At 36.8% G+C, this 13759-nt stretch overlaps 1 protein-coding gene across 1 annotated transcript; it reads left to right on the forward strand.

Annotated features, from left to right (window-relative positions):
* LOC18765981 (probable aminotransferase TAT2) lies at positions 3895-7651 on the forward strand. Its single transcript, XM_020559958.1, has 7 exons — positions 3895-4196; positions 4808-5147; positions 5445-5663; positions 6717-6776; positions 6835-6869; positions 7282-7364; positions 7493-7651. The coding sequence occupies exons 1-7, from the start codon at positions 3910-3912 to the stop codon at positions 7609-7611; spliced, it is 1143 nt and encodes a 380-aa protein (XP_020415547.1). The 5' UTR covers positions 3895-3909; the 3' UTR covers positions 7612-7651.

Raw genomic sequence — 13759 nt, forward strand, 5'->3', positions numbered from 1 at the left:
GGAAGCCCTGGTATTGCTTCTGGTCTTCTTTCTCAGAGGCATTGGTGAAGATAGCAGCCTGGTCCCTAGTGAAATCTCCAATTTATGTAAGGATTTATTTTGTTCTAGCAACCTGACGAATGGGCTTGAGATGCCATAAAGAAAAGACATATAAAGTTGCCCCTATGCCTAAGTTCGAGGACCAGGCCCAAGAGTGTTTTGAAAGGGTTGTGAAGCCTTAGAAAACATTGTGGATCCCTTTAACAAATGAACCAGACGATTGTGACAAATCAGTAATATGGCTTGGCTTGAGAAGCTTGTGGCATGGGAGCTAAGTCTTCAAGAGTTTAGTAGTAGAGAGAAAGATTGCTTGCATTTCTTATGGAAGCAAAGGTTTAGAGCTAGGGTAGAGAAGTTTGGAGGGATTTTGACTAAGGAATGACAAGACCCGCCCCAGATTTCCTTGGAAATCGGGACGAATTCAGTCTTATTACCGACATCACCCTGATGTCGGGCCTACTTACTAAGGATGGAGACTTCCTACTAAAATTTTGGCAGAGTCTCCTTTGTAAATTTAACAATCCCAACAAAATTCAACCTACACAAAAACATAATATAGTCCCAACTAGCAGCATGCATTCAACATTTAACAGTACATTAAATGGCCTTCGACCTCACAAGTAAAACCTAACATGAGCAATAACAGAGCATCTATCGAATTTAGTTTACAAGAACAATTAGTTGAGTAGAAATAAATTACTCAAAACCTAAACTACTGAAATTCACGGTTTGAGGCCTCGAACACTGCTTGCAACTCTCCTTGAGCGACTACTGTTTGGGGGGTGCAAAACAGAAAACATGTGAGTGGACGAAATCAAAGTTTGCAATCAAAACAACATAATAATCCCACCGTGTAAAAATTATGCTCAAGACATGCAGATTCATAACTTTCAATTAATGATCAAAAACATCATTCTCTGAAACCCTTTAAAACCAAACACTCTATCCAAAAACCTTATTTACAACATTTATACTGCTCCTACCAAACCACTACATATACTTTAACTAATTTATACTCACACGTATATATATATATATATATATATATATAGAGCTTCCATTGAGGAATCCCTCAAATAAGTTATTTGAGGGACACCCTTTGTAGGCCCCATTCCGGATTGTATTTCACTAATCCAAACAATTTATTTTGTAGATACTCATTCAAAGATCATCTCTACAAAAAATCACTTGAATCCGATATCATTTGATTAAGTTATTGAAATTTTAGTACTTTCTTGAAGCACTGTGTTCATTGATTTTGTAAGACACAATTGGATGTCGAAACGGTTTCCGATTTGTCTAATTTTTTGTAAGGATGATCTATGAATGAAGACCTAAAAAATAGATGGTTTGGATCATTGGGAAAAAAATTGTAAGGTACCCTAAAGGGGGTCCCTCAAATAAAATTATTTGAGGGATCCCTCAATAGAAGGGGATCATTTTATTCAACTATGGGAAGGTCCAATTTAGATGGCAACTGGCCAAAACCTAGGTTTCAAAATCAGAATCCTAGACAACAAATTGATCCAATCCTATGCAACATACAGCAGGAGCTAGGAAAAAGAGTAAGAAACCTCACCTGTTTCACTGGGATTGGGTGATGGTGGCAGCGGCGCAACGACGGAAAAATTTTCAATTGAACCAGTCGAAATCGTGGCTGAAATTCAAGGTTTCGACTGGGATTTTGGGTGCGGCATGATCAGGACGTCGAGCTGGTTCGAACGTGACCGGTCTCACGTCCTGCCGTGGCCGGTGCTGCGAGAATCGAAGAGAGAGAGAGAGAGAGAGAGAGAGAGAGAGAGAGAGAGAGAGAGGGAGAGAGAGAGAAAGCCAGTTTCAGATTTTCTATACCCAAGTTTGAAGTATTTACAAGTTTGCCACTGAACTAGTTTTGGTCGCCATTTCTTCGTTACAACTCCGATCCAAGCCTATCGAATGTCTACGAACTCATCTCAGTACAGCCTACGTAACCATACTACTCGTTATCCCAAAATCCTTCTGGATGAGAAAATGACCAAACTACCCCTATCCCAAGTTTAAATTCGTAATTTCAATTAAATACTTTAAATGGTTAATTAAATTTGGATTCGGGGTGTTACAGGAAGATAAGGAAATATGGAATAAGAGAATGTGGTGTCTTGAGTAAATTTCCAATTGCTCGACAAAAGCTTGGTCGCATTCTTGGATTGTATGTTTGTTGAGTTAAAGGTGCCTCATTTTATAGGCACTGGAACCCTCGATTGTATTAAGCTTCTGCCCCTTTTTCCTTCACTTTCTTCCATTCGATCTTATTTGGTGAAACTTTACCAGCCCGAGTGCATACGCATGAAGCTTTTTGGAGTTCCAAGATCTTCACGTAGTTGGACTTCTTCATGTGGGTGAGGCACCACCCCTTTTTCTTCTTGGTTTTCCTATTTGATCTTGCAGAAGAAATAAAAAAGGGTAGGGGCATTAATCTTATGGGTATTCCTCCAACACATGTGAATTTCCTCTGATTTTTGCAGTGGCTTACGAATTGACTTGGTTATGAGGCTTTTGACAGTGCTAAATACGATGCTAGATATTTTATAAGGTGCTGGGCTGGGCTTTTTCCTAAGGCATTGGGTCATTGGAATTTTATCTCCAGTGGCTTGCGAGTTTGGCTTGGTTTCGTCAAGCTGCTAGAAGTAGCCTATTTGCTTTGTTTTTTGACAAGGTGCTGGATGTCTTAGCTGATGTGGGACTTTCCTAAGTGGTGCAGACCATTGGATATTCTCCTAAGGCATTGGGCCACTTTTCTCTCTTTCTTGATTACCCATGTGTTTGGGCTCAAGAAATAAGCTTGAGTTTTAGTGCTCCTAAGTAGACCAAAACTTCCATCCCTTGAACCCTCAATGGGCTTCGTGAATACTTGTAACCATCTATACCTCAACCTGCTCAGCAAGCCCCAGACATTTGCTTGGCTTGGACCCACTTAAGCTTGTAGCGTGGTTTGGTGTCAGAATAACGGTCTTTCGCTTGGCATTGCGTGCTTATTTGGCGTACTTATGCTCGAGTTCTACCACGTTGTAAGAGGCTATGGCTGGGCTAGGTGGTACTTAACAGGTCAGTAAGCGTAGGTTCACTGAGCCAATGAGTTTTACGGGCTCATTTTGACCTTTCTGCGTGGCAGGTTGCTTTGCGCTTGGCGTGGCATGTGGCCCACAACTTGTGCAAGCGCGAAAAACAAATTCTTGCATATCCCAGTTGGGCTTTTTCCCCAGTTAAGTGTTGTGCTGAGCTAGAAATATGTTTGAGCCAGTTTTAGATTTTTTGGACCTCAACACAACTTATTCACGTGTTAACTCGGAGATCAAAACTTTAAGTGAAGAAAAAGGAAAAAAGTACTATGTTCTTTTACCAACGTAATATTATATTGTGCAGGATCGTATAAAGAAAAAAAAAAATATTTGGCACAAAAATATTCAATTAATGAAAACACATTTTGGTTTGAAAAAGAAACATGTTTTGGGGCAACCTGCTGTTGACCTTTTCGCAGGGTTGCCTAGTATTTTTATGTGTTTAACGTAGACAATTGTGGCTACATGACAAATCACATAATTGTATCCTCGTAGCTAGTACAATATTCTCTGACTACATGACAAAAACTAGTTTTGAATTTACTTTGTAAATTTTAGAATTAATGCCTTAAAGTTAAAATATCAAGAATTCCTTGTGACTATTTGTAGCAGTAAAATAAAATAAAAAGTTTAGCGTGTAGGTAATTTCGTATAGTAAATAAATAATTGTGGAGCCCACAATTTCATAAATAAAAAATTACCAAGCTCTCCCCACACTTGAAGCCCTCCTATAAACCCAACACCACCCACCAAAACCATTGCAGCTTCCACCATGGAAAATGGTTCGCAGCGGAAATGGCAGTTTGGAGGGAACGAAGAGCTGAACAGTGCGGCAATCTCCGTCCGCGGAGCTCTCGCGATGCTAATGAATAATGTTAACAACCCAGATGACGGTGATCATCATCCGCAGCGGCCCACCATTATGCTGGGCTGCGGCGACCCTACTGAGTTCCGGTCATTCTGGACTACTCAGTCGGCTGTTGACGCCGTCACAGATGCCCTCCAGTCCTTCAAGTTCAACTCTTATTGTCCGACGGGCGGTGTCCTTGAGGCAAGAAGGTATGCATGCGTATGTTCTGGTTTAATCTAAAGCTTGGAGACTCATTTCATTAAAAGCCAAATGATTTGATTTGTTTTGTTACAAAAAAGATTAGGGAGGAGAAGAGACCCGTGTTCAACTTGGTTGTCTATGGTAGTCTTCAAGTCTTGCAAACGTGACTATTATTATTATTATTTTTTAAATAAAAGCTACAAGAGAGGAGTTTCTTACACATATATTATCACAATGTTATAAGAGTTCGAACGTAGGACCATTAACCTGCAAATTATTGACATGTTATTGATATGTTATTGCTAAGTCATGAATGTTATATATATATATGCGGACATCTGGACGGTATTATCGTGTAGATGCCATGTATTTTCTACTACCTCTCCCTGTTTATAATATATATATAGCATCCGCACGATAATAAAGTTGCGGACATCCGAATGAAAGAATAACTATATATATGTGTGTCTTTATTATATTTTGAAGAGAAAAAACTATAGCTAGTATGAAACCAACCATTTATCTAATTTGAAGTATATGTAAATGATGATCTCTTTAATTTATAGTTAATTAAATATAATGAAATTGATCATGCACTTATATTTGTGATTTCCTAAAGGGCTATTGCAGAGTATCTCTCCCGTGACCTCTCGCACAAGTTACTGGCGGAGGATGTATATCTCACTGGTGGATGCACGCAAGCAATTGAAATCATGGTATCTGTTCTTGCACGACCTGGTTCCAACATTCTGCTTCCAAGGCCTGGTTACCCTCAGTATGAAGCCCGGGCGTCTTTCGACCACCTTGAAGTACGCCATTACTATCTTCTTCCCGAAAAGGGTTGGGAGGTGGATCTTGATGCTGTCGAAGCTCTTGTAGATCACAACACTACTGCTATAGTTATCATTAATCCTAGCAATCCTTGTGGAAATGTTTTCACCTACCAGCATTTGGAAAAGGTGTGCATATATGTAGTTTCATCCCATACACACTATCTATGTAAAATGTTCTCTTGCCATACATGATGATTTTGAAGCTTGTGACCATTGATCAGTTTGATTTTTGCTGTAACATGTGATTCAAATTTACAGTCTGACAAGAAATCATTACTGAATTATCTATATTTAAACTACTTGAAAATGTTATCTATCATTTTCACTTGTTGGTATGAGTGTTAGGGCTGAGATTTGGCATACTATTTTCTATATACTTCAATGAAATCTTACTAACTCTATGTTTGTGTTTGCTATAAACAGATTGCAGAAACAGCGAAGAAACTGAGCAACTTTGTGATTTCTGATGAAGTTTATGGGCATCTAACTTTTGGCAGCAACCCTTTTGTACCTATGGGAAAGTTTAGTTCCACCGTACCGGTCATTACGCTTGGCTCCATATCGAAGACATGGATTGTTCCTGGCTGGAAACTTGGCTGGATTGTGAAAAATGATCCTAAGGGCATCTTTGATAAAACTCGGGTATCCTTAAATTGTTCTTCTTTGTGATAAATATTTTGCTTGACTAGCTTATATATAAAATGGTGTCTCTCTTATTATTAATTTCTTTGTTCTTTATATATAGGCCAAAAGTCACTTTTGGTCCCTGTAGTTTGGCACTTCAACCACTTTTGACCCTGTAGTTTCAATTCCGTCAATTTTGACCTGTAGTTTCATATTTGTAGCAATTCAATGATAAGTTAGTATTCCTATCAATTTCTTTGACTATTGAAGGGGCAATTTCGTCAACCCAAAACCCTTAAGCATAAAAGCTTGTTTGAAATTCTCCCCATTTCATATTAGTGCTCGAAATTCAACCACTAATCCCAATTTTTGAAGAACCTTAAACCCAAATAACCAATTTCAAGCCCTAATATAAAATTAGGGGAGTTTCAGACGAGCTTTTATGCTCAAGGATTTTGAGTTGACAAAAATGTCCCTTGCATTGTCAAAGAAATTGATAGGAATACTAACTTGTCATTGAATTGCTACAAATATGAAACCACATGGTCAAAATTGATAGAATTGAAACTACAGAGTCAAAAGTGGTTGAAGTACCAAACTACAGGGATCAAAAGTGACTTTTAGCCTTATATATATATATATCTATGTAGGCCTTGAGCCGAGTCGAACTAGCCCGGCCCAAATTCAACGGGTTTAGGTCGGGTCGAACTGGGCTTTAAAGATGAGACAAAAAATAATGAACTGAGTTGGGCTGGGCTTATTTAAAAAATTCAAAACCACAAGTTCATCTCATGGGCTAGGCCTAAAAAAGTCCGTCAAGCCGAACAGGACTAAGCCCAATGGACGGGCCGAAATGGGCCTACTTTATTTTGTTATTTTTTTTTGTGTCAATTTTTTTCTTTCTTTCTATGTTTTGTTGTGTTTCTATGTTTCCCTTCTTACATATTTATGTGTTTATATCTCCACTTTTTTATTTGTTGATAACTTCATAGTCTCTTTTTCTCTCTCTTTTTTTTTTCTTCATAAATATGTGAAGTATTTGTCATATTCTGTAAACCTAATTTGTCCCAGATTGTGGACAGCATTAAGAACTATCTGGACATCACTACTGACCCAGCAGCCTTCATTCAGGTATTTATTTCTTCAAGTACTTGATTTTTTTTTGTTTTCTGAACTAAATCTTCAATAGACAAATATCAATGTTGTTTGGAGAACTTCATCTATGTTATTGCGCCTATATACATGCATATGTACATACGTATGTACATACATACAGTCGTAAATTTAGGTGCGTAGCTTCAATTTTTTATTTTTATGTGTCCTAATACATTCCCATGGGAAATATTTATTGTTAAATGATTCTCATTTTCAGGGAGCTATACCTCAAATCTTTGAGAGAACAAAAGAGACTTTTTTCTCCAACATAATTGGCATCATGAAAGAAGCTGCAGATGTTGTATATGAAATGATTAAGGAAATCCCATGCCTTACTTGCCCACACAAACCACAAGGATCCATGGTCGTATTGGTAATGATAGTTAAATACATTTTATGTGGGACTTAATGGATTGGAAGATACACAAATAGAGTTAAGCTGAAATTATTAGTGACAAATTTTTACAATAAACAGGTAAAGCTTATCAACACTTGAAGGCATTGATGATGATATACAGTTTTGTCTGAAGTTGGCCAAAGAGGAGTCAGTGATTGTTCTGCCAGGTAAAAATAATTGAACAACTCGTGAACTTTCTCTTACTCAATAATATTGCATTCCGAGAACATAACATGTTAGACTGTTATTTGAAATAGTTTGCTTAGTTAGATATTCATTGATTCATATTTTTCAGGGGTCACTGTTGGACTGAAAAATTGGCTCCGCATTACTTCTGCTGTTGAGCTTCCAGTACTTGAAGATGGCCTTCAGAGGATAAAAGCCTTCTACCAAAGACATGCCAAGAAGCAATAGGATCTCTTCTTTTGTCTTCGTCCACTACTACAAAAAGTGAAAAAGACGACCAGCAAAAAATGACGGTTTGACCGAAAATCGTCATTGTGTTTGAAAAGACGACGGTTTTTTATAAAACCGTCGTGTATGATTAACTTAAACATCTAAAAAATGGAGATTCCAATTGGTGTTTTTAAAAAATGACATACCTAATTAAAAAAATGACGTCTTATTGAAAAAGTTTTTCCTCAGAGTAAACTCGGAACCCACAAACAACGACAAAAGGTATGAATCCAAGGACGTAGAAAGTAAAGACGACGGTGTAAAAAAAGCAGCCGTTTTTATTTTGTAATAAACATGACCAAGTTTTCGTATCCGGCGCCGTATAATTTCAAAATAATCCACGGTGGTAAATTACAAACTACTGCCGTATTAAATGCATGTACAACGACGATAAAGATAAATTTATCGACTTATTTCTTGAACATACTACGACGGTATTTTTAATAATAACCACGTTGGTTTGTTCAAGTAACTTTGTATAATAAAATTTATCACGTCGTAAAGTTAACATTACCGTCGTATTTATTAACTTTATACGTCAATCCTTATATATAAACCGTCGTCTTATTAATATAATTTTTTTACTATGTATTTATTGAATTTGGTATCGTACGACGGTAGACCAACTTAATGACAATAATTGAGAATAACCACGACGGTTTATATAGAAAACAGCCAACATAATCAATTTTCTGAGACTGTCGTATTTATTCAATTTATACGTCTCAACTTATATCTAAACTGTCGTCTTAATTGTAATTTTTTTATATTATTTATTTCTTGTATTTTTGTGTCCTACGTTGGTAGATCAACTTAATGACAAGAATTGAGAATAACCACGACGGTTTATATAGAAAATCGCAGACAAAATCAGATTTTTCTGAGATCCCAAGAGTTTCGAAATCTTACTAGATGGAACTCTGTTCCTCATCATAATCGGACCACAGAAAGACAATATTTTAGAAATTGATGATGTTTGTGTCTTTGTGTCTTTGAGATACACAAAGGCACAAACACATCAACATCTAAAAATTTGCCTCTAAAATTTGACGACGGCAGCCTCAAATTCGAAGTCAGATAGACAATTTTTTGGAAGTTGATGATGTGTGAGTGTTTGTGTCCTTCAGATACACAAATGCACGCACACATCAACATCCAAACAATTGCCTTCTAAAATTTTGACGACGACAGCCACATATATTCATTCAGAGAGAAATTTTTTTAAATGTTGGTGATGTGTGTATGTTTGTGAATCAGATACACAAACATACACACACACCAACATCCAAACAATTGCCTCCTAAGAGGTGAGACTGAAACTGAAACCCTAATTGAAAACTGAAACTGAAAGAAATCGTGGAAAAAAACTCAATTTATAAAAAAAAAAGTTCATATCCACATCGGTTATATAAACCCTAACGACGTTTAACAGAAGGAATCAGCGTCGGTTCATGAAACACGGAAGACGTATTAAACATACAAACAACGTCGGTCATTAATCTACAGGCAACGAGGTTTGGACAAATAACGTTGGTCTATATAAAAAAAACGACGTGGTAACTTGTAATTTCACATATTCAAAAGTAAACTTTTGTCGTATAGCGCCCAACTAACCACGTCGTTTTCGGAATACAAAAGGTCAAAAAGCTTTTTTACTAACCACGTCGGTTGATGTTATTTTAATGTCGTAATAAATACTTACTACGGTGGTTTTCATGACTACCGTCGTTATATTTATCATTGGGACACTATATATATTTTTTGGTCACCTGACCTAAACTTTTACGTTCTCTCTAAAATTTTCCGTTTTCTCTCAGTTTCCATCTCATTTTCGAAAAGCTGCGTTTCTGATTCTCAACTTTTACGTTCTTCCTCTTCTTCATCTCCAAAATTTGATTCCAAAGAAAACTTTCTTTGCAAGCCAAAGGTTTGAAAACTTTCTCACTCCTTTTTTTTTTCTTTACTTTCCTTATCAGTTGAAGTTTTTATTTTTATTTTTTAAAGAACGAGTCCCACTGATGTTTGAGACAAGAAGGTGGTTTGAAATTGCCAAACCTTTCACTGTTATCACTCATAGGTCATGTGAGGACGACGGGTTTTTCTCGAATTTGACGTTTTTGTTGACACACCACGACGGTAATTAAATTCGTGCTATTTCAATAGCACGACTGTTCATACTAACTGACGTGGTGTGTTAATAAATACGACGTTTGAAGAGAAAACCGTCGTCTGATTTGAAACAAATGAGGGAGAGAGAAAACTGGGCCGTTTTTTTATTTATGAACTTATAATATGACGACGGTTTTATTTAATTACCATCGTGTTAAGTTAATGACCACGTCGTATTAGCACATCCACGTTTCTATGGATTAGCACGATGGTTCTTTTGTTTTGCCATCGTCTGAACTTTTATTTTACGTCTGTATTTTACCTAACCGCCGTTGTTTTCCTTGCAGTTTGTATTTCCCTCTAAACATGGTTTCGAAATCTCAAAGTAAGGAAGCTCAAGCGTCAAAAGGTCAAGGCAAGGACATTGCAGTTTCAAAGGCACAAATGAGTGAATCCAAATCTGTTCCAAGCAATCCCGCAAAGAAGATGAGATTTACTTCATCTTTCAAGAAAGACCCAAGCTCTGCAACATTTGATGAAGTGATGAAATCGACTAGCGGTATCAACACAATGAGCCATGTTGTGAAGAGGAAAATCCAGAAGATTAAGCCTGTGAGTACAATAAAAGGGGCGACCACATGGCAAGGCTGCTATTGAGATGCAGACTTACATTGGTGTTTTGGCACGCACCAGAGTCCCTCTTGTGGACAAGAAATGAACTCAATTGCCCAAGGACCTGAAGGAGTAGATTTGGGAAGCTGTTCAAATGGCTTATGTTGTTGGAGAAGGGGGCAAGAAGATGGTGCTGTCATCTGCCGCCAAAAAATGGAAGGATTTTAAGTCTACCTTAACTAGTCAGTTTATCCTTCCATTCGCAAATGAGAAGAAGAAGTTAAAAGAGCCCCCTCAGCTTTATAACTTCATAGAGAAATCTCAATGGGATGCCTTTATAGCTTCAAGTTTATCCCAAGATTTTGAGGTTGTGCATTCTGAGCAGTCACAAAGAAGGGAGAAATGCGAGTACAACCATAGGTTGACTCGAAAGGGTACGTTGGTTTGGAGGATCAATTGGAAGAAACCATGCCCGGTGAAGAAATCGATCGATCTCTGCTATGGAAGAAGGCAAGAGAAGATAAATAGGGAAACATCCCTGATCCAAAGGTTGCAGAGAAGGCAAGATTAATCGTAAGTCTCACAGACTTTGTTCTAAACTTGTAAAACAGAGGTTTAATTTTTCATTCAAACGTCAATCTTTTTATTAACCGTCGTTATAAATGAAACCCCACGACGGTTTTTATTTACCGCCTTTTAAAAAAGATATAACGTCAATATTTTTATAAAACCAACGTCTGTATTAAATTACAACGACGGTTTTGTGTTAGGTTTTTTAAATTAAATTTTGAACTTTCTTCATATTCACACGCACACACACTCTCTCTCCCTCTCTTTTTCTCTGCAATTGGTTTGTACACTATTTTTGGATCAATGAATATTTTGGTTGGGTTTTTATCTCCGATGTCAAATAAACGACGGTTATTTCATTGACCGACGTTTTAATGTACACAAAACGATGGTAGTTTTGGGCCGACGTATTAAATATTTTTCTGCTTCTGTTTGTTAAATAAACCGTCGTCGTAACCTATTTACCATGTCAGTTAATATTTTTATTAATTTATTAATTTAATCAGTTTTACAATCTGTTCACTCACTAACCTTCTCTCTCTCACTTTTAGGATGATTTGAAAAAACAAGTCTCCGAGGGCACTCTAACTATCTCTGGGAGCAACGATGTTTTGACCTTGGCTTTGGGAACCCCTGAGCATGGTGGGAGGGTCAGAGGTGTTGGAGCTGGGGTTTCCCCAACTCAATTCTTCAATTTTCCGAGACAGAGTAAAATTTGCTGCAAATTGAAGGAAAGTGTTATGGAAGCAGTGAGAGAGGAAACCAAAAAGATGGAGGCTAGGGCAAAGCAAAGTGTTTTGGAGGCAATCAGAGCAAAGAGGGAAATTTTGTTGAAACAATTCAGTCAACTAATTCCCAACTTTGATCCCAACTTGCTCGATAAAACTCCAACTACACCAATTACTCCAATACCTCGAATTCCTCAAGAGCAAAGCCCAAAAAATCCAATGTCTGACAAAGCTAGCTGCTCTAATGTCCTTCAATTGGAGGAAGACAATCCCACGAATGATGCTGATGAAAACCATCAAGATGAAATGGTAAAATCTCTGACATTTGATTTTGTCTGATTTTTAAATTTTAAATAGACGTCAGGTTTAAATTTACCATCCGTCGTCTATTTTAACGTAGACGACCTTTCTATTGTGTAGCGACGTTATAACATTTACACCACGACTGTTATGTATGTACCGTCGTATATAACCTTTACCCCGTCAGTATGTTCTAGAAACCGTCATTGATATTCTATACCACGTCGGTTTTGTTTATTTGTTGGAGTTGTCTATTTTACTTCATGTACAAACTAAATTTTATTTCTTTATTTATATTTCTTGTTGTAGGATCTCTCAAAGCTTGACATGCCAGCTCCTCTGTTAACCCTATGCCAATATGTCGAGACCAAGTTGAAGCCTGCTAACGAGACCATTACAATTCACATGCCAGAGGAAGTGTTTGGCATTGAGCATGATATCTTGCTCTTATGTGAAGACATTTTACAGTTTGCTTCCATGGTTGAGATTGGATCCACAATGATTGCACTATACATGAGGTAATTCTATAAATCCAATTTTGTTTTTTTACATTTCCTTTTAAATTAAAATCTCATTTAATTGAATTTCATATATTTAATTAGGTACCTATTTGACTATTTAAAAATGGCCAATATGGTAAACCTTGTTGGCCTCGTGGACCTTGGACAAGTCAGCTCTCAATCTGGAACGTTATCTCACCGTTCAAAATATCTCTCAGACCGCCTAAAAAATGCAAATAGGGATCAATTTTACTTGGTGCCTTATAATCCAGGGTTAGTCCCCTTCTATACTTGGTCCCTTGTAATATATTTTTTTTTGTAGTATATTTAATCTATATGGATCATTTTTTCTAGGGGTCATTGGGTGTTAATAATTGTGAGACCAGCTAAGGAGATTGTCTATTACATGGATTCATTGCCAAACCGCTCTGTTGACGAGGACATGAGAAATATAGTGAATATGTAAGTTTATTTATAAAAATCTAAGATTTTTTATTTCTGCATTTGAATGATACGATGGCTTTTTCAAATACCGACGTTGTAGTGAAAACACGACGACGGTATATTATAACCGACGTTTGAAATCATTTATAACGTCAGTATTTTCCTAAAACCGTCGTCTTAATTGAAAAACCACATCGTTTGTATTTTTCATTTTAGGACATTTTAATTTTTTCTGGTCAACTTTCATTTAAAAACAACTTTGGTTATACGTCGTTTTTCTTCGTCACCGACATTAGAATGATACACAACAACGGTTCTTATTTTTTGACATTTGAAATAAAATACGACGTCATTTGTTTTACAAAACCATCGTCTTCACTTATTTACCACGACAGTTAATATTTTTTTATGCTGATTTTTAGTTTTGTCATCAACACTTTTTGTTTTTTTGAAACAGTTCAATCAAAATGTATAACTCTCACACAGGCAAACAATCATCACGTAAATCACCCATACGGAAAAATCTACAAGGCACTCCTAGACAACCAACAAATGTAGAGTGTGGCTATTACGTGATTTGTTTCATGAGAGATATAATTCATGATGCAAGCCTAGCATTTGAGAAGAAGGTAAAATTTAAGATATAATTTCTTTACTTTAATACCACGACGTTTTCTTTCAAAACCGTCATTTTATTACTTGTAACACGTCAGTTTTTGTTCTTTATTTGCAGTTTGACAAGACAAAGGAACTAGTTGTGTATACTCAAGAATATATTGATGAAGCCAGGCTAGAATGGGCAGAATTCGTGAACAAGCAATTACATAACAATATATAAGTGAT

Source organism: Prunus persica, chromosome G3 (genome assembly GCF_000346465.2).
Source record: "Prunus persica cultivar Lovell chromosome G3, Prunus_persica_NCBIv2, whole genome shotgun sequence".
Lineage (NCBI taxonomy): Eukaryota > Viridiplantae > Streptophyta > Magnoliopsida > Rosales > Rosaceae > Prunus > Prunus persica.

Coding starts and splice junctions, on each gene's coding strand:
- LOC18765981 (XM_020559958.1), top strand. CDS start 3,910: ATGGAAAATGGTTCGCAGCGGAAATGGCAGTTTGGAGGGAACGAAGAG. Junction 5,148..5,444: donor CCTACCAGCATTTGGAAAAG/GTGTGCATATAT, acceptor TGCTATAAACAG/ATTGCAGAAACAGCGAAGAA. Junction 6,777..6,834: donor ACCCAGCAGCCTTCATTCAG/GTATTTATTTCT, acceptor AATCTTCAATAG/ACAAATATCAATGTTGTTTG.